The 26,487-nt window shown below is 37.0% G+C and overlaps 1 protein-coding gene across 6 annotated transcripts in view; it reads right to left on the reverse strand.

The window, feature by feature from the left end:
- Positions 1-26,487, reverse strand: part of NUP98 (nucleoporin 98 and 96 precursor) — a 105,211-nt gene that overhangs the window by 11,572 nt on the left and 67,152 nt on the right. For all 6 annotated transcript variants that reach the window (XM_044752229.2, XM_044752225.2, XM_044752230.2 and 3 more), the window contains 10 exons: positions 23,210-23,387; positions 22,297-22,461; positions 16,484-16,666; positions 15,625-15,781; positions 13,531-13,960; positions 11,464-11,693; positions 10,645-10,911; positions 5,669-5,826; positions 4,706-4,849; positions 3,762-3,904 (listed from right to left, as the gene is read on the reverse strand). In XM_044752229.2, the coding sequence (XP_044608164.1) occupies positions 3,762-3,904; positions 4,706-4,849; positions 5,669-5,826; positions 10,645-10,911; positions 11,464-11,693; positions 13,531-13,960; positions 15,625-15,781; positions 16,484-16,666; positions 22,297-22,461; positions 23,210-23,387 (2,055 nt within the window). The remainder of the gene's footprint in view (positions 1-3,761; positions 3,905-4,705; positions 4,850-5,668; positions 5,827-10,644; positions 10,912-11,463; positions 11,694-13,530; positions 13,961-15,624; positions 15,782-16,483; positions 16,667-22,296; positions 22,462-23,209; positions 23,388-26,487) is intronic.

The following is a 26,487-nucleotide window of genomic DNA, read 5'->3' on the forward strand; positions in this document are numbered from 1 at the left end:
AACAACTCCCCAAGTAATGAGTGGAGTTTTGCTTGACCAGTGCTGTTAGACTGAACTTTGTGCAATGATGGAAATCTTCTATAATCTGCCTTGACCAATATGATAGCCACTACCCACATGTGGCTATTAAACACTTGAAATATAGCTAGTGTGAATGAGTAATTAAATTTAAAAAATTTTAAATTTAAAATAGTATTTGTGAGTAGTGGCTGTTATTTTGGACAGTGCAGTTCTAGACTATTTTAAGAGACAGGGTGTGTGTGGATTTTATATAAGGGTTTAAGTCATTGCAATTCTACCTTTTTACCTGAGAAGGTTTACTGTCTCATTCTGGCTTTGGTTTTTCTATTTCTGGTACCTTGAGATATCCTTTCCTTCCTCCTCCTTTTTCCTACATTAAAAAAACTAACAGAGGGGCCAGCCCTGTGGCCCAGTGGTTAAGTTCAGCACACTCTGCTTCAGTGGCCTGGGTTTGGTTCCCAGGCGTGGACCTATACCACTTGTTGGTGGCCAAGCTGTGGCAGTGACCCACATACAAAATAGAGGAAGACTGGCACAGATGTTAACTCAGGGTGAATCTTCCACAAGCAAAAAAACAAAAAAAGAGGAAGACTGGCAACAGATTTTAGCTCGGGCTGAATCTTCTTCAGCAAAAAAAACAAAAATAAAAAAACTGACAGAGCCAGCTCTGATGGCCTAGTGGTTAAAGTTTGGTGCACTTCACTTTGGCGGACCAGGTTTGGTTCCTTGGCACGTAACCACACCACTTGTCTGTCAGTGGCCATGCTGTGGCAGCAGCTTGCATGGAAGAACTAGAAGGACTTACAACTAGAATATATAACTATGTACTGGGACTTCGGGGAGGAACAGAAAAAAACCCTACAAAAAACCTTACATACAAGGAACTGCACAAATTTACAATTTTCATAAGTTTTAACATAATGTATTCATCTGTGAAACCACCACCAAGGTCAAGATAGAAACATACTTATCACCTCCAAAAATTTCCTTAGGCCTCTCTGTAGTCCCTCTCTCCTGGTACTCCCTACACCTACCCTTCCCAGGCAACCACTGATCTTCTTTCTGTCATTATAGTTTACATTTTCCAGAATTTTATATAAATTGGAATCAAATGGTAGGTACATTTTGGGGGGTATTCTTTTTGTCTCACCTCTTTCAAAACTAATACTTGTTGTTGGACATGTGGGTTGTTTCCAGTTTTGGACTATTACAAATAAAGCTGTTATCAACATCTGTATAAGACATGTGTTTTCATTCCTCTCGGGTAAATACCTAGGAGTGGAATGGCTGGATCGTATGTATGTAGGTGTATGTTTAACTTTTTAAGCTGCTAAACTGTTTACCAAAGCGCCAATATTATTTTACATTTTCCATCGGCAATATATGAGAATTCCAATTGCTCCACACCCATGATGACACTTGGTACAGAAAGTCTTTTTAATTTTTAGCCATTCTAATAGGTGGGTAGTGGTATCCCATGATGGCTTTAATTTGCATGTTCCTATTGTCTGTTGATGCTGAACATCTTTTCATGTGTTTAATTGATATTCAGGTCTTTGGTGAAGCATCAGTTTAAATATTTTGTCCTATTTTTAAAGTGGGTTGTTTGTTTTATTATTGAGTTCTGAGAGTTCTTTATATGTTCTGGATACAAGTCCTTTATCAGATACAAGAATTGTAACTATCTTCTCCTAACCTGTGGACTACCTTTTCATTCTCTTAACTGTCTTTCAATGAGCAGTTTTTAATTTTGTTGAAGTCCAATTTACCAATGTTTCTTTTATGGATTGGGTGTTTGGTATCTAAGAAATCTTTGCCTAACCCACAGTTGAAAAGATTTTGTTTTGATTTCTTCTTGAAGGTTATTTGTCTTAAGTTTGACATTTAGGTTTATGATCCATTTCAAGCTGGATTAATAATAGAGATAACCAATGAAATCAAAAGCTGGAGGTAGACTAATCAAGAAAAAAAGAGAGAAAACACAAATTACCAATATCAGGAAAGAAAGGACATAGTTATTATTCTATAATTAATATAGTTAAATACTCTATATTTAAAATAAAGTATTTGAGAAATTGAAATGAGATGTGAGCTGTTAGTCTTGACTGAAGAAAACCCCTCAGTGTTTCTGATATAATGTAAAAAGACAGTTCTGAGATAGTTTTAATTAACTGATTAGATATAACACCATGTGTTAATATAGTACTGTAGGATAAATAAACCACTCCGCATTTCTTATTAAAAACACACACAAGGAGCCGGCCCTGTGGCTGAGTGGTTAAGTGTGCGTGCTCTGCTTCAGCGACCCAGGGTTTCGCCGGTTCGAATCCTGGGCGTGGACATGGCACCACTCATCAAGCCATGCTGAGGTGGCATCCCACATGCCACAACTAGAAGGACCCACAACTAAAAATATACAACTATGTACCAGGGGGCTTTGGGGATAAAAAAGGAAAAAAAAAAAAATCTTTAAAAAAAAACACAAAAAAACAAACAAAACACAGAATGAGACACCATTATATGCCCATTAAAATGGTAAAATTTTAAAAGCTAATAATACCAATTTTTTTTTTTACAGACTGGCATCTGAGCTAACAACTGTTGCCACTCTTTTTTTTTGCTTTTTCTCTCCAAATCCCCCCTGTATATAGACGGATATTTTTTTAGTTGTGGGTCCTTCTAGTTGTGGCATGTGCGATGCCACCTCAATGTGGCTTGACGAGTGGTGCCATGTCCACGCCCAGGATTCAAACCAGTGAAACCCTGGGCCACAGAAGTGGAGCATGTGACCTTAACCACTCGGCCACAGGGCCAGCCCCTAATAATACCAGATTTTGAAGAGGATATGGAGCAACTGGAGATCCTGGTGGGAATGTAAAGTGATATAAGCACTTTTGGATGTAAATGTCAATAGCAGCTTTCTTCTTTTTTGTTTGAGGAAGATTAGCCCTGAGGTAACTACTGCCAGTCTTCCTCTTTTTTTTTTTGCTGAGGAAGCCTGGCCCTGAGCTGACATCTGTGCCCATCTTCCTCTAGTTTACAAGTGGGACGCCTACCACAGCATGGCGTGCCAAGCAGTGCCATGTCCACACCCAAGATCTGAACCGGCGAACCCCGGGCTGCCGAGAAGTGGAATGTACGAACTTAACCGCTGTGCCACCGGGCTGGCCCTCAGCAGCTTTATTCTTAATAGCCAAAAACAAGAAAACCTAACTGTCCATCAACAAACAAATAAATAAATTATGCAATAAAAAACTTCTGATTACACATATTAACATGAATAAATCTCAAAATCATTACGCTGAGTGAAAGCAGCCAGGGACAAAAGATAACATACAGAATGATACCAATTGTACAGAATTCTAGAATACCACAACTAATCTATAGTAATGAAAAGTTGGTCAGTAGTTGTCCAAGGTGGGGACTGATTGCAAAGGGGCAGGAAGGAACTTTTTGGGGGTAATACAAAATCTTGATTGTGATGATAGTTACATTACATTAAAACATATCAAACCACACAATTTAGTATATGTAAATTGTATTTCATTAAAGTTGATAAAAATAAATTTGATTTCTAACTCTTAGCTCCAATGCTCTTTGCATTCAACTACTCTGTTATATTTTGGTAATTTATATAGACTTAACAGCAATTTGGACACATATGAAAGGGAAAGAACTCAGGAAAGGATACCCCAGGGTTCATCAACCCTCAAGTGACTATAATGCATGCTCTGATTTACCTGTCACTGTAGAGTTTTAGAAGGTGAAAGCAGACATCCTGAAGTGGTCTCCGTGAATCTTGCTCCTCCTCTAACACACAGCCAGAGCCCTCCAGGTATGAAGGAAGTGGGGAGCAGGCATATCTGTCACCCTCAGAGGTATTCTGAAGGTAAGAATTTGATAAAACAATACATCAGCTGCTAGTGTGTCTACTAAATGCCATCATATCTCAGTTACTCAGATACGTGTATTAAGAATGATATGACACTCGCTAAAAGAATGTGTCAAGGACTTTAAACTTCTCTTGATCAGTGACATAGTCCACCTGTCTTCAGTGGACTGGCAAAGACTTTGGATAGCTCTCACTAATCCCAAGACTTTTCTTGTCATAATTCTTATTACACTAAGTTTCTTTAGTGTTCTCTTTTTTTGGACAAATAATTCTGACAAATGATATCAAAGACAATAAAAAAGGACAGTAAGAAAAGCAGTGAAGAAATGACGGCACTAAAAACAGTAATACTTCTTTAACCTCAACCCTGACAAGGAATATGAAATATGATGATAGTTGGAGGCAAATTTCAGATCTGCTAATTGGGGGCCATTGCAAGCCTCAGGCCAGGGTGTATCTCAGGGAATTCCCAAAGGAATAAGACAGCATTAGGAATGAAGAAACACCCTCTGATTTGGGGGCCGGAAAATAGCAATAAGAATGTCAACTGTGGAAACTCATGATATTAAATAAAACAGAAGCAGACACTTGGAGAAGTTTAAGAGTAGCCCTGTCCAGAGGCAGGCAAAAAGGAAAAGATTTTCTATCAGATTTCCTAGGTCCATTTCAATGTCATGTACTTTCAAACAAAGCAGTTAGGAAAAAGTATTATGAAATGTGACTTGATAGTTTTTCCTCTGGAGTACAGAACCCCCACCAGGACTCTTGCTTGGCTTAACTGGACACATATACCTGAAATGCTTCTTCATACATGCTGAGTGCCGTGGAAATGGAGGCTGTTGGTGGAAGCAAATACCAAAGATGGACAGCCAGGGAGCGTTTCCAGTCTAACTGGGAGCACACATTGATTTGCTTCTGCTCTGAGAGCTGCCACACCTGCAGGAGACAAAATCATCAGCACAGCTATGTATGTTACCTAGTTACTGCTCAGGTCTGCAAGTTACTCACTTATTCAAGTAACATTTTAAATGATCTAGATGGCAGTGTTAATGATCCAGATGTAAAATACATAGTCCCTTGCTGGCAAGTGAGAGGGTGGATTTAGACAATCAATGCTCTAAGAGATGAGAACCACTAGGAGCAGAGGAGGTCTTCCCACAACCCACAGTTGCCAACTTATAAAACTTGAAGATGTGCATAAATTCTGTCTAGTTATTTCACTACTGGAAATTGACTTTAAGATGGCAATCAAAACAAGTAGGCAGCAATAAATGGCTTAAAATAATTATGGTATATCTTCCATAAAATGAAATAGAAGTGGCCTCCATTAAAAGAAGGATGCTACATAACATGAAAAAATGTCCATATACATTAAGTTAAAAAAAAAAAGTTGCAGAACTGCTACGTATAATGGTTTTTATTTGAACATAACACTTATGTAAATATGCACACATATATGTTGATATAGATAAAATATTTCTGGAAAGACAGACAACAAATTATTTATGTTGTTTGTCACTATGATATGGGATATGGTGAATTTTAATGTTTTAATTTCTATATAACTAGTTGTTTTTTTACAATGTACATGGTGTACCTCTATAATTTGAAAATATTTCCACTAAAAATTAAAAATAAGTTGCTTAGTTATGTGTACTAGTGTTCAATTTACAAAGAGAGCTCTTTGCCTTAACCTTAAGCAATGTTGAATTTAGGAGAAAATTTATGTGAGTTTATGAGAAAAGAGGAAAATACCGGTTTTCCAGCCAACAGGGCAAAGATGCGCAGTCTCTCATCTTGGATGAAGCAATCAGCCTGGAGCTGATGCCAATCGACCAGCTGCATAGTAAGCAGCTCCTGGATCGACTGGCTCCCCACCAACTGGGATAAAAGAAGGGCAAGACGATGATCACCTACAAGAGAAACAGAAGTTCTCTGGTGAAACTGAGGATTTAGCGACTTTGGGAAACATTTGGGGGCATTATGTTATTTCCTTTAGTCCTCAGGAGGAAGAACTTTAACTTTACACCTCTGACTGCTTTCTGCCGTAGTGCCAAAGTCTTAATCAAGAACTTACCATTTTTTACTTGGGTTAGAAGATCTTCAAAGTAGTTTAACCCAAATTACATATAGATTATAGCATACAGAGTTCAATGACAGATCTACTATTACTTCTGTGACCCTAGACAAGCCACTTGATCTGTAAAATGGAGGAGATCATCTGATTCAAAGATTTGTAGTGAAAACTAAGATGACCTAATTAAAAACATGCCCAACTAGAGTAACACTGAGAAATGGCAAAGTGAAAACTAAAGGAAAAATATATGTGTGTATGGTATAAAGACTCATTGAGTCTTTCATTCTCATAGGTCCAATAATCTTTTTTAATAAAATTTTTTAAGTACAAAGGGCTAAGGAAATAAAAATATTCTAACTAACTAGAATGTGAGGGGACAGAAACTTCAGTTTATGAAAATTTCCATTATTCTTTGTTTAAGCCTTCATACAATCCTCTTACAAGTCAATAGTCCTTTCCCTTTTGTTTTTGTACATGGATCATTCTTACAGGACTAAAAGTACCATCCTGCCAGAAACTGAAGCTCTCATCTTAAAGAATTTCCTTCACAAACTAAAGAGGCCAGGAAGAAGAAAATCACCTATCAGGAACACACCTGGAAATGTGCTGATAGGCCAAGCTGTCTCCCTGATTGTTTAACTAACCAAAGCATGAAAGGACTACCATTCATGCCGTTAAGTGCTGCAGCACACTAGACTATGTAGTCAGTAGCTAGTATGCTAGGTGAATAATAATAAAGGAAAAAAGAAAAGATTATTTCTGTATATCTATATAATCCAAGAGAGGATTTAGTGGCCAAGAAATAGAAATATTCTGGTCACACTATAGATGGTCAAGTTCAGAGAGAAAACTGGTATATCATAGCTTGATACAATCATTAAGATTCTCTGCTCTTATCACACAGTCAACAAATCAGTCAGCTTCTGCCAATCCTTGACTTTTCACACAGACTTTCCCATAGACAAAAACATACAGGCAGCAAATGGCAGGATTCTAGGGTACTTCTTCAAGTTGATTTTAGTATACAGTGTGAAGTAAGGATCTATTTATCTTTTCTGTCTGATTATCCAACTATCCCAGCACTATTTGTTGAAAAGACTATCCTTTCCACATTTAAACTGTCTTGGTAGTTGTCAAAAATCAACTGAATAGGGGCTGGCCCCGTGGCCGAGTGGTTAAGTTCGTGCGCTCCGCTGCAGGCGGCCCAGTGTTTCATTGGTTCGAATCCTGGGCGCGGACATGGCACTGCTCATCAAACCATGCTGAGGCAGCGTCCCACATGCCACAACTAGAAGGACCCACAACGAAGAATATACAACTATGTACCGGGGGGCTTTGGGGAGAAAAAGGAAAAAAATAAAATCTTAAAAAAAAAAAAAATCAACTGAATATAAGCCTAACGGTTTTTGTATTTGGATTCTCATTTCTCTTCCATTGATCAGCATGTTCATCCTAATGCCAGTACCACATTGCCTTGTCTGCTGTAGCTTTACAGAAGTTTGATATCAGAAAGCACTGAGTTGCCTGACTTCATTCTTTTTCAAAACTGGTTAGGTTTTTTACATTTCCAAATAAGGATCAGCCTATTAATTTCTGCAAAAACTCCTGCTGGAGATTTTAATAGAGACTGTGTTGAATGTATATATTAATTTGGGGAGAACATAATAATCCTGAGGTTTCCAATCCATCAGTGGTTCTTAGCCTGGATGGTTTTGCCCTCCATGGAACATTTGGCAATGTCTGGAGATATTTTTGGTTTTCACAACTAGAGAGGAGAGGACTCTTTTGGGTAGAGGGCAAGGACGCTGCTAAAAATCCTACAATGCCCAAAACAGCCACCACAACAAAGAATTACCAGCCAAAAATGCCAATAGTGCTGAGGTTGAGATGGAGTCTATGAACATGTCATGTCTCTTCATTTATTTAGATCTTTATTTCCCCAGCAATGTTTTGTAGTTTTCAATGTACAAGTCTTTCACTTTTGTTACATTTATTCCTCAAGTATTTTATTCCTTCTGATGCTATTGTGAATGGAATTGTTTTTTAATTTCATTTTTGGATTGTTCTTAATACATAAAAATACAACTGAATTTTGTATATTGATCTTGAATTCTGAGACCTTGCTGAACTACTTTGTTAGTCCCACTACCTCTTCTGTGAATTCCTTAGGATTGTCGACATACAGAATCATGACATGTCAATAAAGACAGTTCTACCTCTTCCTTTTTAATCTGTGACTTTGGCTTTCTTTTGCTTGTCTGAATACACTGGCTACAACATTCATTACAATACTGTACAGAAATGGTGTCCCTAATCTGAGGGTAAAATCATTCAGTCTTTCAATATTAAGTATAATGTTAGCCGTAGATTTTTCATGGATTTGCTTTGAAATCATGGTAACAGTGTCATCATAGGATGAGCTGGAAAATGCTCTCTCCTTTTATTCTCTGGAAGAGTTATAGAAGTTCGGTATTATTTCTTTTTTTAAATATAAGAGAGTGTTCACCAGTGAAGACATCTAGGCCTGGGCTTTTCTGAGTAAAGATTTTTATTTTTATTTATTTTTTTATTTTATTTTATTTTATTTTTTTTAAAGATTTTATTTTTTTCCTTTTTCTCCCCAAAGCCCCCCCGGTACATAGTTGTGTATTCTTCGTTGTGGGTTCTTCTAGTTGTGGCATGTGGGACGCTGCCTCAGCGTGGTCTGATGAGCAGTGCCATGTCCGCGCCCAGGATTCGAACTAACGAAACACTGGGCCGCCTGCAGCAGAGCGCGCGAACTTAACCACTCGGCCACGGGGCCAGCCCCCTGAGTAAAGATTTTTAATTACTAATTCAATTTCCTTACTTGTTACAGATCTACTTAGATCTTCTACGTTTTCTTGAGTCAGTTTTGGTAATTTTTATCTTCCTAGGAATTTGTCAATTTTATCTAAGTTGCTGAATTTGTTGACACAGAATTTCTCATTGTATTCCCTTTTCCATAGGGTTAGTAGTGATGTTCACTTTTTTCATTCCTGTTTTTGGCAATCTGTGTCTTTCCTCTTTTTCTCATGGTCAGTGTAGTTAAAGCTTTGTAAACTTTCTTGATCTTTCCACAAAACTAACTTTTGGTTTTATTGATTTCTCTATTGCCTTTGTTTTCCTTTTCATTGATTTCTATTCTAATCTTTATTATTTCCTCCCTTCTTCTACCTTTGGGTTTAGTTTACTCTCTTCCTTTGCTAGTTTCTTAAGGTAGAAGCTTAAGTAATTGATATGAGGTCTCTTCTCGTTGGGTAGATATCAGGTAACACTGGTTGAACTGTTGTTCAAATATTCTATATTCTTGATTTTCTCTCTAATTGTTCTATCAGTTATTGAAAGTGGAGGTAGTGAAGAAAAGTAAGTTGAAAAGTAGTGCCTTGCCAAAAATTCAACCTTAGGGTAAGGGAAAAAAAGGAGAAAAGAGTAGTTTGTGAATGAATAATCAATCTAAGGATTTGACTTCTGGCATTCCTTAAGATCCTCTTCTGCTACAGATACATGTGCTGGTTAGCATAACATTATTTTTTTAATGACTCATAATCTTTATAACTTTATAGAAGGTCAATCCTGATGACAAGTTTTCACTGTACAAATGTATACAGACCACAAAAGGCAATGAGCTAAATATGTAGTGATAGTGGAATGCAACTGGCCAGTTATATAAGTCACTGATTTCAGCTTTTCCTGTGATTTGTTCCTTATAATCCCCAACTTGGCCAAGCTCTCAAAAAATAAATCCAGTTGATGGCTCTAACTAGTTAGCTTCAGATAAATTAGGTTCCAATAAGCAACGTTTGTTTAAGAATCCAATTATATGTAGATTAAATTGAACTATGTCATCCTTATTCTTATCAAGATTTGTGTCTAGATGGTTATTAAGTACTTGCTGAATGTCTCTCATTGATGGAAGAACTAAAAAAGCACAAATATATATGGGAAGTTCTTAAAAAAAGTTAAGTAACAATCTCAATCCAGAAATTAAACTTCTACATATTTATTTGAATGAAATAAGTGAATCAATGCAAAAAAAACATTTAAGAGATTCAGAGTATTGCTTATGGAGGGGGAGCCTAAATGTCAAAAAAGGAATCTGCCAACAGGGTACATTTATAGCTAAAAGAATACAGAAGCATTTGACTATTATATCTATATTATAGGACATTTGTAAGGTATTATGTGAAAGAACAGAGTATACATATATATAGCAGAATACCATCTTTGAAAAGTTTACATGCATATGATGCTGTGTGCACATATTTGTATATATTTTACATATTACAAAGTAAACAGTCCAAGTACAAATTGCACACTGAAATATTTGTAGTGAATAGTATTAAAGGATTTAGGTGATTTTGGTTTATTGCTTTTTGCTTATCTGCATTTTCTGGTTTCACTACAAATGTTTAAGTAGCATATAAAATTAAAATAATTTTAGTTAAGTAAATTTAATGTTTGAGGTTCTAAAAAGAAAACTAGAAGACACAGTCGCTATTCTGGAGGAACCAGCCATCTCCCTGGGAAGTCTTTACTTACTCTCAGGTTAGAAGACAAAGGCAAATCCACAATTAAGGGGGAGGACAGTGAGTAGGAAGTAGGCAGGGGTGCAGAGAAGGACGCTATGCCCTACCTGACTGCTGGGCCAGAGAGCAGGCCTCACTGATCCTCTTGCCCGTGAGGTAGCTGAAGACAGCCTCCACAGGGTTGTCTTTTCGGGTTAAAGAGACTTCCTCCTCAATCTGAGGTGCAGCAGTCTGAGATAGCCAGCGAGAGAAAGCTCTTCTTCGCTCCAGAATCTGAATGTATTCACTGGGTTCATCCAGCTGGCTGTCAAGCTCCTTCAGGTGGCCCCACAGAGCTTCACATAATGTCCATGTAAGGCTCCAGTGCTTCACAACTAAGGAAGGAACAGGAAAACAATGCTATGACATGAAATCTTACAATAACTACAGAAAGGGCATTCTCTAATTGTGGCTAAAAATATATAAACCAACAGACACCTTGAACAACCACTCAGGTTGATCTCCCTGAATCTGCCTCCACCTCACTCAGCTGTGTCTCACGAGCTTACAAAGTTGTTGGGAAGACCAACTGGGACTTGAGCTGGACATGAAAGAATGAGCAGGATTTAGAAAAGCAAGAAGGAATCAATCTCTCTCTCCCTATGTTCTCTGGGTGGGAGAAGGAATGTAATTTCAGAACTCCAAGGGATGTAACTGGCTACAGTTCCTTTGAACAAAGACTTCTATGTTAAAGGGCATAAGAGTAATTGCAAACAATGATATAATTTCTTCTTGCTTGGGATTTTGCCCATCCCAATTCAGCTACAGACAAGCGCAAGCTCAGGGATCTACCTACTACATTGGCATAAAGAAATTTGTCCTCCTATGAACACATGCTCTTACCCCTGTTCCTGGGATCAAAGGATAAAAGCATAGTCCATACTCACTTTGTGCTTCCAGTAAGTCTCCTGATGCTTCCTTAACCCAGTCTGCATAGTCATGAATGACAGCAACTCCTGGATTGGGGACAACGAGAGGACACAGCTCATCCACGTGGACAGTGCTATGTTTCAATTTGAGCTCCAGAGGGGTCTGGTATAATTGCAGGTCTTCATCTGGCTTCTTTTGTCTCAAACTTAGCTTTTCCAAATGAACTTTGAATGGGGACTCAGTTAGGCTACAAGGGCAAATAACAAACAAGATAGAAAATAAAGATAGGACAGATGCTAGAATTTTCCCACAACCAAACCGTTGCTTCTTTTTATGATTACAAATAGAATGGAAAACATTCCACTGTGATTTTAAAGAAATTTGGTTTCCTAAAGTCAAACTATAATGGGATGTGCTATATACTGAGTAAACAAATTATCTGACCTATGCATTCAGAATACAAAGGGTTCTTAGGCCAGGTTATAACAAGTATGGGAAGCAGTACAGTAAGACTTAGAACTGGCTTCAGCATGTACCTGGATACTATGAAATCCAAGGGCTAAAAGCTGTTGTGGGATAGTAGTTTCTCAAATTATACTTACTGAGGTAATACAAGTTACAAGGCTAAGCTTATCGATACTGAAGAGCTGACTCTAAAATAAGCTGAGCATATAGTCAATGTGGCTTTGATCCAATTTTTTTTTTTTTTCAAGATTTTATTTTTTCCTTTTTTTTCCCCAAAGCCCCCCGGTACATAGTTGTATATTTTAGTTGTGGATCCTTCTAGTTGTGGCATGTAGGACGCTGCCCCAGCGTGGTTTGATGAGCAGTGCCATGTCTGCGCCCAGGATTCGAACCAACGAAACACTGGCTGCCTGCAGTGGAGCGCACGAACTTAACCACTCGGCCACGGGGCCAGCCCCAGCTTTGATCCAATTTTTAAGATTGATGTTAACAACCTCCAAAATATAACATCATGCATAACCTAGGTTTAGGATCAACATTCCTAACTGTGAGGTTTAAGAGATGTTGCTGTTTTTTAAAAAATTTCTATCTTTTTTTTTAAAGATTGGCCCTGAGCTAACATCTGTTGCCAATGTTTTCTTCCTTCTTCTTCTTCTTCCCAAAGTCCCCCAGTACACAGTTGTATATTTTAGTTGTGGGTCCTTCTAGTTCTGCTATGTAGGATGCCACCTCAGTATGCTTGATGAGCGATGCTGGGTCTGTGCCCAGGATCTGAACCAGCAAAACCCTGGGCCACCAAAGTGGAGAATGCGAACTTAACTACTTGGCCACTGGGCTGGCCCCGCTGTTGTTTTTTGTTTCTTCAAAGTCAGCTTTAAAAACTAAGGATAATAGGTGATCACAGTCACTTAATCTATAGTAAAGACAGCACAATTTGTTATAAAAAGTAAATAGGAAAATGTTACATATTTGGCACAAAACAACTGTATGCATGCTGCCAATAACCACTGGAAAAGAATATATATAATCTGTACAGCATACATATATATTATTATATATATAATATATATATGAAGTGTATTTAGAATTATAAGCACACATATGTACATGTTAATGGTGGGGACTGTGTAGAAATATGTAACATATAGTTATCAGAAAGTCACTTTATTTCCGAATACTTATGCATGAATTTGAATTATCTGGTTTATACATTCACCTTATCAGGTCTAAGATATAGGAAATAGGCACAGTTGAGAATATGCCTTATATGTCAAGAAATCACCAATATCTAAGTGAGAATAACAGAAAAAATGACTAATGCAATAAGGATGAAAACCCAAGGAATGCTGCAGCACTAGCTTTGGGGCTTACTTTTCCAACTAAAATTTAACTATCAAGTATTATATTTCTTCATATCTTGATGAAGAAATGATAACTCTGTTTATCCTACTAATCATTTTAGTTTTTAATACACAGTTATCTTCTGCTATCTAAAATTGTGCTAAGAATATTCGTAGAATGATCACTAAGCAGAGACCTGACCTTGGGTCTGATGATGAAAAGTTTCTTCTCAACTACCATGTTGCCTTTCTCAAAAAGCACAAGGAAATGTGACTCACGATTTAACAGCTACAGGATTAGGCAGGAATCCATATTCCATAGAATCAGCAATCTGATGATTTTCCAGTTCATGAGAGCCACTCAGCTGTTCTCCGCTATTAGCTAGAGTCCAGTTGGGGCCCCAACCAACTCGAAATGAGCGTCCCATAAATAGGGCTATGTCCATCAAGAGTTTGCCCTTGCCATAGGTGACAGACTTTTCAAGAGGTACTAGGCCTGGTTGTCTGCGTGTACCCACTGTTTTCAACTGAACCTCAGGAGCTGGGCTGGGCACTGAAAACACAGAGGTCAGGGTTGGAGGGACAGACCAAGGGGATGTGGATGGGATATTCATCAAAGACGATGCTCTGGGAGTGCGACATTCTTGCACAGAGGCACTTGGTGGAAGAAAAGCTCCACTTGTAAATTTTGATTGTAGTAACCCACCAACTAAAATAAGGGGGGAAAAAGACTATTAGAAAATGCAGTCTATTGCTTCTTGAACAACAACCAACAGTGAGGCTAAAATTATAGAGTCACAAAACTAATTAAATCAGATAAAGATTACCAGAAGCAGGGCAAGTTAGATGCTGCAGAAATTACTCTTTCAACCAGGAAATCAAGGCAGGAATTCTAATGATGATGATGTCAACAACAATAACAACACTAATAACAAACACTACTACTACTATTTAAAAAGATTATCTAGCACTTAGATGCAGCAGACTCTGTATAAGCAATTGTATACAAGATTTCATTTTATCCTTCACCAACTTTAAATGAAGAACATTATCATCCTCATTTTATAGGGGAGAAAACTGGGCTCAGATTAAGTGACTTATCCAAATCCACAAAGCTACTAAGTGACAGGACTCAGAGATAAGCCCAGGTAAGTCTGACACGAATGCTCATTTCCTTATGGGAATGCCAAATGTAACCCTTTCTTAGTCAAAATAAGAAGGTTAATAAGATTACAACTCAAATTCTCACCACTTTAATGCTCAGTGCTAGACAGAAGGAAACAAAAACTCATGGAGGCACCTTGTGATTGCATATGCGCCCCTCATAAGGACATTTCTTGTTACTATTGCATGTTTTTCAATTTTATATGGATCCTGTCTAAAGCAAGAAGTTAGTATGAGATTTTCATGTAGTGTCGCTTATGGAAAAGGCTGTTGGGTACTTAAAAGAATTGAAAAATAAACATTTAGTTTTTCAGGCAACATAAACAACTCTCTTCCTGGTAGCTCCTTTGGCTTTCAAAACATTTTGAAATTACACCTGCTTAAGTCCTTTGTTGACATCAATATTCTGTCTCCCACCCCAAACAGTTACAAGCCTACCAGAAGAGAAAAGAGAAAGCTTTAAAATCAAACTTCCCTGGGAATTTGGGAAGGTTTAGGAAAAAGCAGAAATCTGACAAGTTTTGTGCATTCTGAGGAGTAACATTTGCCCCTAGAAGGCAGTAAGGATAGTGTTAAGACTATACAAAAAGAGTACAGTGCAGGAAAACTTGCTGATTCCTTTAAGATGTAATAAAAATCAGGAAATCTGTGCTTACTATCTAATCTACATTCATAAGAAAATAAAAATATGAATAAACAAACCACAAATGCTTTTTTCTCCCTACAACTTCTGCATCTGCATCAATAAAGCTAATCATAGTTTTCAAAAACTGGCCCCACCTAACAGATATTGTTTAAGAGTACATTTCCTCTTAGTATCTTTACATCACATGCCTTTAGGGGGATATTTGCTAGAGAAGTTGACTCAGCTTAAAAGATATATGAAAAGGAGGACTTTCAAATACTGTATGATCTCACTCATAACTAGAAGGTAAAAACAACACAAACACACACATAGAAATAAAGACTGGATTGGTGGTTACCAGAGGGGAAGGAAGTAGAGAGGGGGGTGAAAGGGGTGATTAGGCACATGTGTGTGGTGTTGGATGGTAATTAGTCTTTGGGTGGTGAACATGATGTAATCTACACAGAAATCAAAACATATAATGATGTACACCTGAAATTTATATATCATAAACCAATGTTACAGCAATTTAAAAAATAGTAGGACTTTACAGTTTTTTTGTAAAATAGCATCTTTTACAATACCTAATGAACGGGATTTTGATGAGTGGGATGCTGAAATGGGGAGTCTGGGAGAACAGATTTCTTGAGATGTATCTGCTTTAGAAGGAAGGCGACTGAAGCGTTGATCCAGGACCGTATCTACATCTTCTTCATCAGCAAGCAATGATGCTTTCATGATCTAAAAAGGCAATATCTATAGAATGAATGTGTTCCCCCAAATCCAAAGGCCATAAAAGAAAAATGCAGTTTACAACCACCAATAAATCGCTCTGCCTCAAGGCTGTGTACAGAGCTAGTATATTTGTGTGACTGACTCTAGTACACTGTATGTGCCTGAAGGGTACAAGTTATATAATACTCCTCTTCTTTGTATCTACAGAGTCTTGCCAGAGCCTGACACAGAGCAGTTGATCACGTCTGCTGAATGAATCATTTCAAAGTCAAACATAAGCCAAAGGCTAAACTCATAACATGCCAAAAGGCATTAGCAGGAGGAAGTTGAGACAGAGCTTAAAGAAACCTCTATCTACTAGGTTTAACTTTTGTGGAGCACTTTCCAGAGCCTCAAAACCACTCTGTGAAGTAAAAAAGTAATATTTTATAGAGAAAAATCAGTGCTCACAGATGTTAAATGACTTGCCTAAAGTCACACAGTAATAGTTACAAAACTGGGATTAGAATCCAGGTCTTCTGAATCTTAATATACCCTTCCCCCGAATGGGAAAATGTGGCCCAAACATTGGCCATATTTCTGTTTTTTTCTCATTCCAGTAAGGACTCAAAGCTCTTAAATCAATAACCAAGGAAGAGGCCCAATGTTATACAAGGGAGATACATTAGTTTGGCTTCCTGTTGTAGTAAGGGTGGGTTAGGACTTCACCTGTAAGACATGTGGATTAATTCCCAATGAAGATGCAATGTGTGTTGAGGCGGATACAGGTTCCTGATCCTCAGGCACGCTCTCTTCTAACACGGAATCCAAAACTGGCTCCTGGGTGATATCTACCATGTCACTGTCCAGTTCCACAACCCTCCCTAACTGTTCCACCTCTGGGCTCTGGCTCTGTAGATAGCAGAAAGATAGATCAGGAAAGCAGCATTAAATACACCGAATAGACACAGAGCTTCTAGACCATATTTAGTTTATTCAGAATATGATACAGCAATATTAAATCCTGCCCATTCTGTCACAATGTGAGGAGCATATTTGCTAAAGAGGATTTAACAACAATACCCCCTAATTCTCCTATAAGTACTTGGGATCCAAATGATGGATGGATGAATTGACCCTTTTGTAATACAGTGTCTGGAACCTAAGCCAGTACCCATACTGAACAAATGGTGGACAAAGGCTATGCCTTACCTGATTTAGCTAGCAACTGTAATTTTCCGATTTGCAAAGGGTCACCCTGCCCTCACACTACCTTGTAGCCAGAAGCCATTGGGAAAAAAGAATAAAAGGTACAAATATCAAAGTATCTAGTAACTTTATATTTTCTTAAAGAAAACATTTCAAAATAAATTTCTAGTAAACACAACTTTGTGCCTGGAATTTATCTTTTGGGTGACTGAATCCTAAGGACAGCTGGGTTCTTACCTGTGCAGTACCATGTAAGATACGAGGACTGTCTACTCTAATTTCCCAAAAGGGAGAACAAAGTAGTAACATTAGGAACAATTTTAATCTGGGAATAATTCTTCTATATTTAAAAGTGTCAAGAGTTATATTTATTAAGCAGTTTTAAATATATAGTCATGACTAACAGTTTATGGCGTGAAAAGTAAACACTCATAAAGCTGAAGCACACTGTAAAATGGTACCAGTTCAGTACAAATTCACTAAATATATTCTAAACTTGCATATGACCTGGTAAAATATTAACAAGTGGCTAAGCCAATTCACGAAATATTTTCAATTCAAAAAGTTCTACCAATTATTTTAGATTATTTGTAGATTTGTGGATTATTAACCTTCCACAATTTTTGGCTTATCTTTCATGAGTGGCCTATTTCAGGCTAAACCTCAGATGGATGCAACAAGTAGTTTAAAAAAAAATTCATGACTTCTTTAGAGAAAGAAACAATCATTAGCATAATTTTTTAATGTTATATTAGCTATTACTCTCCTGTATTCCTTTAACAAATATCCTTACTAAAAGACTGTCTGCTCCCATTTATAATTGTAGAAAAATTGAGGTGTTGGATGCATGGTGAATTGCTCCTTAAGATGTGAACAATCCCCAAGGAGTGCTCTAACAAAACTGGAAGCTAGATAATGGTCTAAAGGCAAAGATGATACTACTTTTTACCTCTTGGGGAGGGTACAGGCAGGCCTATCTACTTTGATGTTTTGAATGGGGGGGGGGGCGGGTTGCAACCCTGGTGACGATGCTCCTATTATAATTACAAGAATTATGGGAACACTCTTATCCCAATGGTTCCCTAATGTGTTAATTTTAAACCAATTCACTTTTAAGAAAAGTTCTGAAACTCCCCACCCTCTCCCTGACAATCTGTCAGTTAGGATACTGTCCTTTGTTGGGCTCCCACAACACCAAGTCTCTATCTATTTTATACAATGTATCACGATGTATTATAATTTCTTGCATATCTGTCTTTGCCCCACCAGATTGTCAAGGCTTGAAAACAGAGATTATGGCCTACTGTTTTCTATATGCAACACCAAGCACATCATTAAATTCAACATTCACTGAACACTTTCTTTGCTATTTTTATTGCCTAAGGCAGTGCCTGGCACACAGTGAAAAAAGCAATTAATAACTATGAAAGAATAAAAAGGAGAGAGGAAAAGTGGGAGGAAAGAAAGAAGAGAGAGGATGGTTCCAACTTATTACACTAATCAACACAGGAATAACATTAACGCATGAGAGATTCACTTAGAACATTTTTAGGCAAAATGGAAGATTTCATCAAATAACTAGATTAGAGACCTAAGACACCCTGCATATCTTTAAGAAGAACGCTAAAGATCAAGGTTTTATTCGCTCCACCCTCATGCATAGATTTCAAAGCTATGAGATATCATCTAATAAGTGGACAAGGGGGAAGTGAATTACTATGAAACTATGAGGATCTGGTAAGCTCCTAGCACCACCTGTACGTGAACAAGCATACATAAGTCTGAGTACTTATTTTCAGAGAAATCTTGGGAGATCAGGTGTTTTTCCAAAGCCAGTCCTGGAAAGAAAAGTAGACTAATAAAAAAATGATGGCTCAAAAGGAATTGAGGAGGAAAAAAAAAGGAAGCCCCTGGGAGGTCTATGGAAAAGAAATGGGAGAAGCAGCCAAATAGAGTATCATTTTAAACCTCTCTTTCCTACACTGTAATCTCCTGAACGGGGGGTATCTTATTTATGTCTAAATATCAGCACAGTACATTCCAAATACCCAGTACCCAGATAATATCTGTAAAATGACTATTAAGATATATGGAGGATGAGATTTCACGACTGAACTTATAATGATTTGACAAACCTCCACTCTCCAACTCAAAAGAATCTTCCTCATACAAACAAAGCTCTGCCAGTACCCTAAAGATGGATCATCTCATCTCTTAATCCAGCAGGTCAAGTAATTCAAGCAGGTATAGTAAAATCAAGACACCATTATTTAGCAAATGGTAAACGACCAGTCCACGGTCAAACAGGTTTGAAAATAATTCATACTGTCCTCTCATCAAAATACTTTAACCCAGTATAAACACTACTGTTGCCCGCCTCCAAAACAACTAGTCTTCTAAGGACAAAGAATGTTTTATATTCATTTTGGTGGAAAATCAGCCTTATCAACAATATTGTGTTCTCAAGAGAAAATCCATGTCAGAGTTTCAAGGGCACGTCAAAGTTAAGTGTGTATGTTTCCACACATACATTCAGGGATATTACTACAGAAGGCATAGGACTCTATAACATTAATATCTGAAGCAAAGAGGCTTGTGGCTACAGAATTATTTTATATATATGCAATACATATAAACTACATAAAAATATAAAATATATATTAAAATACATTGATTCATTGGATAAGTTTAAATAGCTGCCATCTTATTTTTTTAAGTGTACACAAGACGCAATGGAATACTCTTCTAAATCTTAATCACTTTTTTCCTTTAAAAATTTTTTAAAATTTAATTGAAGATACTGAGTGAACAATGCTAAATTGCTGAGCAAGTCAACTAGTCTGCCTTGATGATAACTAAACACAAGTTACACTTCAGTATAAGGCTGAGGTAAAAAACTACACATCTCTCTGCCTGATCCCAAAGATCTGAGGTTTTTCAATAAACAGTGACCTGGCTGCATATCTCAGTCACCTGGGGAAAAGCATTTAAAATATAAATATGTCTGAGCCCCATGAATCAAAGCTTACCGAGGTATTGATGCAGTCAGCTGAAAACTGGATCTCAGATCAGCATTTTGGAACTAATGTTCTAACTACCAAACAAAATGTTGCTGAAATCACCCAAATTCATCTGTGTGATGAATTTTCACTAACATTTTCTCTAAAAAGACATAGAAGGGAAGATTACATAAAATTTTAGTTTCCTTTATGTTTTCTCGTTGCTTAGATTAACTTGCTCTCTTAGGAGCAAAGCGAGGCTTAAGAACAAACTGCAAAGAGGGGACTGAGGATATTACATAAAAGGCGGTAGAATAAACGTGACCACTGAACAAAAATGTAAATCTTCCTAATACCTAAAGAACTCCCCCAATTCCACAAAGTCAGAGAGAGAACCTGAGATTGTGTACAGGAAAAAGAAAAATGCTACAGCAGACTAAAGGAACATCGTTATCATGGAAATCAACCTCTACAGGGGCCAGGTGACGGGGTGAAGATAGTCATCTTGACGTTGAGATGAGAAGAGATCATGCTGTCTTTTGCGAGTTCATTCACATGGCTCAAGTATTTTCATCACGCCAAGTAAAATCTAGGCCTTTGGTACTAATAACTAAAAACTGTGCAACCAATGGCATTTCCCCCCTGCCTCACTTAGGTCACTGGGCAATATGAATGAAGAGTTCTCTAGAGTCCCACATTACTGTCCTAACACATTAGCCTGAATTTCTAAACAACTCTACCAACATCTCCCATTTCTGCTTTTCCCATGCAAAAAGTCAGACCATCCACTTCTTCAATCAAAGGAGGTATCTGAAAAAGATCCCTAATCATTATTCTCTTTGCTCATTTTGATCCTTATCATCTCTTTTTCCTAGAACCTTGTTCTTGTGAAATTTTTGGGTGCTCATCTTTTCAACAAGCTCTCACCTAGTGAAGTGTCTGTCATCACAGGAATTTATAATTATCTCTTACTATTTGTATTCTGGAAAGTAAAGAGCCTAAAAACCACTGATGGTCAACATTACATAAATTTGCTGTCTGTCCATCCACAGATGACGCTTTTCTTTTTCAACTGTATCTTTAGGATCCTACATAATTACTTTTATTGGCAGAATATAAGGCTAACTGACTCTTATCCTAAGAAATACACATAATGTAAGATCAAAAAACACTTTGGAAAGAAAGCAATTATACAAAGGATATGATTCACACAAAATGAACAAGGATAATTGGAAAACCAAGTCCATTTACAGCATTTTTTTAGTTCAGAAGAGATTTCTTAGGGGTATTCTAGATGCTACAAAGATTGTAAACACAAAAGTCGACATGGTTCCCGTTTCCCACTTTTATAAGACCCTCCCCTCACCCTGTACGCGCAAATATGGACATATATACACAACAATCTCCAGAAAATGCCTCCCAAGAAATTATTTAATAAATCATAAAAATCTCACAAATCAGCAGCCATAAGAATTGTAGCACAAAAAATTCCAAAGGTCCTGCTTAGCAGCTGAGAGGTAGAGGATGCTTTACAAAGAAATTCTCTATCAAGTTCTTTTCTTTGAGGAAGTATGGCAGCAAAGAAAAAATTTTTTATAACTTGATTGAAGCTAAGTAACACCCAAATGAAAGTAAAAATCATTATGAGTTGGCAAAGAAACTACCTGATATTTAAATTACAAACCTTTCCCTAAAAGGACAAAAGGTTTATACTAGCTGAACAATACTAAAGAGTATGATACAAGTAATTGCAATAAACAATGCAGCCCCTACTCTCCCCAAGCCAAATAATTCATTTGTATTCTAAAACTTTATCTATTTTCATAAAGATTATATATTGCTAAAATACAAATATCAAGAGATTACCTGAAGTATAAGCAAATAAGTTGAGAAAAATGGAGTTAAAAACCCTTGCAGAAAGCTAAGTGAACTTTTAAGAAAAACACGGAGGTAAAGAACAAGATTAAATTGCACATCAGGTAGTCCACAAAAGTACATTTTACTTTGCATCAACCCACACAAGCAAAATGCTATCTTAAGTTGATCACTGAGCAGAGAATTCAGCAAGTCCAACTGAGAGAGAGGGAGGTGTTTAAGAATGACAATCTGTAGAAGGAATGATCCAAACACCAAGAGAATTCTTTAAATCTTTCAAGTGAAAAACAGATGCCAGTACCACCACATGCCCTCCCTTCTACTTGTCTCAATGTGATTGCCAACACATTTGTACTCTTCAAAGTTCCAGGGATCATCAAACAGCTTTGTACTAGCTGAATGACTTGCTTTCAACTTCTGTATCACGGATTCCATTCAAATTCACTGTCCTTTCTCTACCTGGGGTGGAGGTGCTGGTTTGCCATTAAGAGCCATCTGGAATGGTGTGGCCTGGCCTGCAGGAGGCAAAGGGGCAGTCTTCAACTTTTTTGTACTAGTTTTGGATGGCCGTTCCTCCTCCTCTTCATCAGAATCCTGAAGGCCATACTTAGAAAAATGGGAGACCTAAGGAAGAGAAGGATCCAACAAGATCAATTTTAACACTATTATATTCAGAAGAGCTTCCATAATACTTGCCCTTGCAATTATGCAGAATTGGGGTGGGGGGGTAATGAGAGAGATCAAAATATTTAAAGCACAATGAAATGTCACCTATGACACTTTACCCGTTTTCTAAGATTTAGATAAAGTTTGGTGCATGTACTAGTTGCTCATATAATTACTAAATTAATATATTAACACACGAAACCAGATCCAAAGATCCTTTACTATTTTCACATTTATATACTGCCTAGTTGTTTTTTATCTACACAAGGGCCTTCAACAAGTTAAATAATGTAAGTGACCAAAAAGAGAAAGAAAACATTGGGTTAAACTATCAAGGAAGGGAGGAAGTCAACCTCTACATCCCTAGAAATCTTTAAAAGAATGACACTTAGGAAGAGTTCATCTATCAAGAAATTTTCTACCTGATGTCCCTAAATAATGCCATGCAGTAGAAAAACCACATCTTAGTAGTATATCTAAATGCTCACAGGATGTGGTAGAGGATTTGAATCATGGGCCCATAAAGTTTATAATAGCTCTTTATGGGTCTGGAGTTTAAACAGATGGGTAATTTGGAGCAAATCATGATGTATCTCTACATCTGTTTCCTAATTTGTAAAAAGAGAATTTAAGAGAAGACCTCTTCTAACACAAACATTTTGTGACTCTACCTACAATTTATAAGAACTAAGTTAAGTGACTTTACCTTAAACACCCAAGAACCCGTTTCAGGACGGTACTCTTTGAACTGAGCTCCCTGTTTCCTTGAAACTGCTTCCAATCTTCCCTCATAGTTGATATCAGCAAGTCGATCTGGGCTCTTTATTAAACAACGAGATGTTTTATCCGTTGGCCAAACTCCATCCAACGTAACTTCAGCCTTCCTGTAACGTACAACCAAGTAAAGTGTGTTTCATATTTAAGAAAGCCAAGTAATATCTATATAAATAGCAAATAAAGGTACATGTGTTACTTTGGAATTATTCTGCAGGTGTTTCCTTAACTTGTCTTGCCTCCTAAGGTAGGTAAACTTAAGAGAAAGGAATTACCCCTAAATCAACTAGCTCAATATCTGATTCAATAGTCAAATTCCATTTATTTTAAACTACCATAGTATCTCAATTATTTCCAATGTAATTTTACTAACACTTAAGCTGTGCATCCTTGACCAAGCCCAGTGGTCACAGTCCAGTGCTAAGACCTATGTCTTAGTGAAGGTCTTAAAGTGCTGTTGTACAACAACAGTAACAACAGCAGCAACTACCACTGAATGACAACAAATGCTTGCAGCATAAGGTATCAGGAAGATCATACTATTAACCACTAAATAATGAGTGTGAAGATGATTAGAACAGTGGTAATATATTCTAACATCAATACCTGAGTTCAAGGACTGTGTCCTATTCATTCTATATGCCTTGCACCTAGTACAGTGACTAGCACATAATAACTACCTTTTATAAACATTATTTTTATTGTGGTAAAAAGGCGTAACATAAAATTTACTATCTTAACCATTTCTAACTATACCATTCAGTAGTATTAAATATGTTCACACTGTTGTGCAACCAATCACAAGAACTTTTTCATCTTGCAAAACAAACTCTATATCCATTAAAAAAACTACTTCCCAATTCTCCCTGGCAACCACCTCTAGCCCCTGGCAACCACCATTCTACTGTCTGTTTTGATGAATCTGACTCTCTAGATGCCTCAAATAAGTGGTATCACACAGTATTTCTCTTTCTCTGACCAGCTTATTTCACATAGCATAACGTCCTCAAGGTTCATCCATGCTGTGCAGAATGAGTCAGAATTTCCTTCCTTTTTAAGGCTGAATAATATTCCATCGTATACATTTTGTTTATCCATTCATCTGTCAATGGACACTTGGGTTGTTTCTACCTCTTGGCTATTGTGACTAGTACTGCTATGAACACAGGTGTGTAAATATTTCCTCAAGATCCTGCTTTCAATTCTTTTGGCTATATACACAGGCGTGGAATTGCTGGATCATTTTTTATTTTTTGAGGAACCACCCCATAATCTTTACCATAGCATCTACATCATTTTATATTCTCACCAACAATGCACAAAGCTCCAATTTCTCCACATTTTTGAAAAACATTTTTTTATAACCACCATCAGAATGGGTATGATCACTCATGGTGGTTTTGATTTGCATTTCCCTAATTATTAGTGATGTCGAGTATCTTTTCATATTCTTGTTCGCCATTTGTATATCATCTTTGGAGAAATGTGTATTCAAGTTCTTTGCTCATTTTCAATCAGGTTATTTGTTTTGCTGCTGTTGAGCTGTAAAAATTATTCTTCATATTCTGGTTATTAACTCCTAATTGGATATATGATTTGTAAATGTTTTCTCCCAACCTAAAGGTTGCCTTTTTATTCTGCTGATTATGTTCTTTGATGTACATGAGTTTTAAATTTTGATGTAGTCCAATTTGTTTATTTTTACTATTGTTGCTTGTGCTTTTAGTGTCGTATCCAGGAAATCCCTGTCAAATCATGTCATGAAACTTCCTCTATGTTTTAGTCTAAGAGTTTTATAGTTTTAGGTCTTTTTTTTAGGCCTTTGATCCATTTTGAATTAATTTTTATATATGTCCTAAGATTAGGGTCCAATTTTATTCTTATGCATGTAGATATCCAGTTTTCCCAAAACCTGTTGGGAAAACCTATTGAAGAGATTGTTCTTTCCCCATTGTATGGTCTTAGCAATCTTGTTGAAATCATTTAACCATATATGTGGGGGTTTATTTCTGGGCTCTCTATTTTTTCCATTAGTCTGTATGTCTGTCTTTATGCCAGTACCACACTCCTTTGGTTATAGCTTTGTAGTAAGTTTTGAAGTCAGGAAGTGTGAGTCCTCCAGTTTCTTTTCTTTTCAAGATTAGTCTGGCTATTCAGGGTCCTTTGAGATTTCATATAATTTTAGGACAGGTTTTTCCATTTTTGTAAAAAAAAAAAAAAAAGAAAAATGCTACTGGGATTTTGATAGAGATTGCATTAAATCTGTAGATTGCTTTGGGTAGTATGGACATCTTAACAATTTTAAGTCTCCAACCCATGAACATAGGATATCTTTCCATTTATCTGTTTTCTTTAATTTCTTTCAGCAATGTTTTGCAGTTTTCAGCGTCTTTTGCCTCCTGGGTTAAGTTCATTCCTAAGTATTTTATTCTTTTTGATGCTATTGTACATGCAATTGTTTACTTAACTTCCTTTTGGGATTGTCCATTGTTGTAGAAACTCAACTGATTTTTGCTTGTTGATTTTGTATCCTGCTACCTTGCTGAATTTTATAAGTTTAATTGTGGAATCTTTAGGCTTCTCTACATATAAGACCACGTCATCTGCAAGCAGAGATGATTTTACTTCTTCCTCTCCAATTTGAATGCCTTGTATTTTTTTCTTAATTGCTCTAAGACTTCCAGTATTATGTTGAATAGAAGTGGCAAAGTGGGCATCTTTGTCTTGTTCCTGATCTTAGCAGAAAAGCTTTCAGCCTTTCACTATTGAGTATGATATTTGCTGTGGGTTTCAAATATGGCCTTTATTATCGTTGAGATAGTTTCCTTCTATCTCTAGTTTGTTGAGTGTCTTTATCATAAAAAGGTGTTAAATTTTGTCAAGCGTTTTTTTCTGTATCAGTTGACATGATCATGTGGTTTTCTTCCTTCATTCTGTAAATGTGATGTATTATACACTGATTGATTTTCATATGTTGAACCACCCTTGCATTCCAGGAATAAATCCCATTTGGTCATAGTGTGAAATCAGTATTCAACAAGAATATTGGTCTGTAGTTTTCTCTTCTTGTACTATCTTTCTCTGGTTTTGGAATCAGGGTAATGCTTGCCTGATAGAATGAGTTAGGAAGTACTCCCACCTCTTTAATCTTTTGGAAGAGTTTCAGGAGAAGTGGTGTTAATTCTTCTTTAAATGTCTGATAGAATTCAC

This window comes from Equus asinus, chromosome 20, assembly GCF_041296235.1.
Source record: "Equus asinus isolate D_3611 breed Donkey chromosome 20, EquAss-T2T_v2, whole genome shotgun sequence".
NCBI lineage: Eukaryota > Metazoa > Chordata > Mammalia > Perissodactyla > Equidae > Equus > Equus asinus.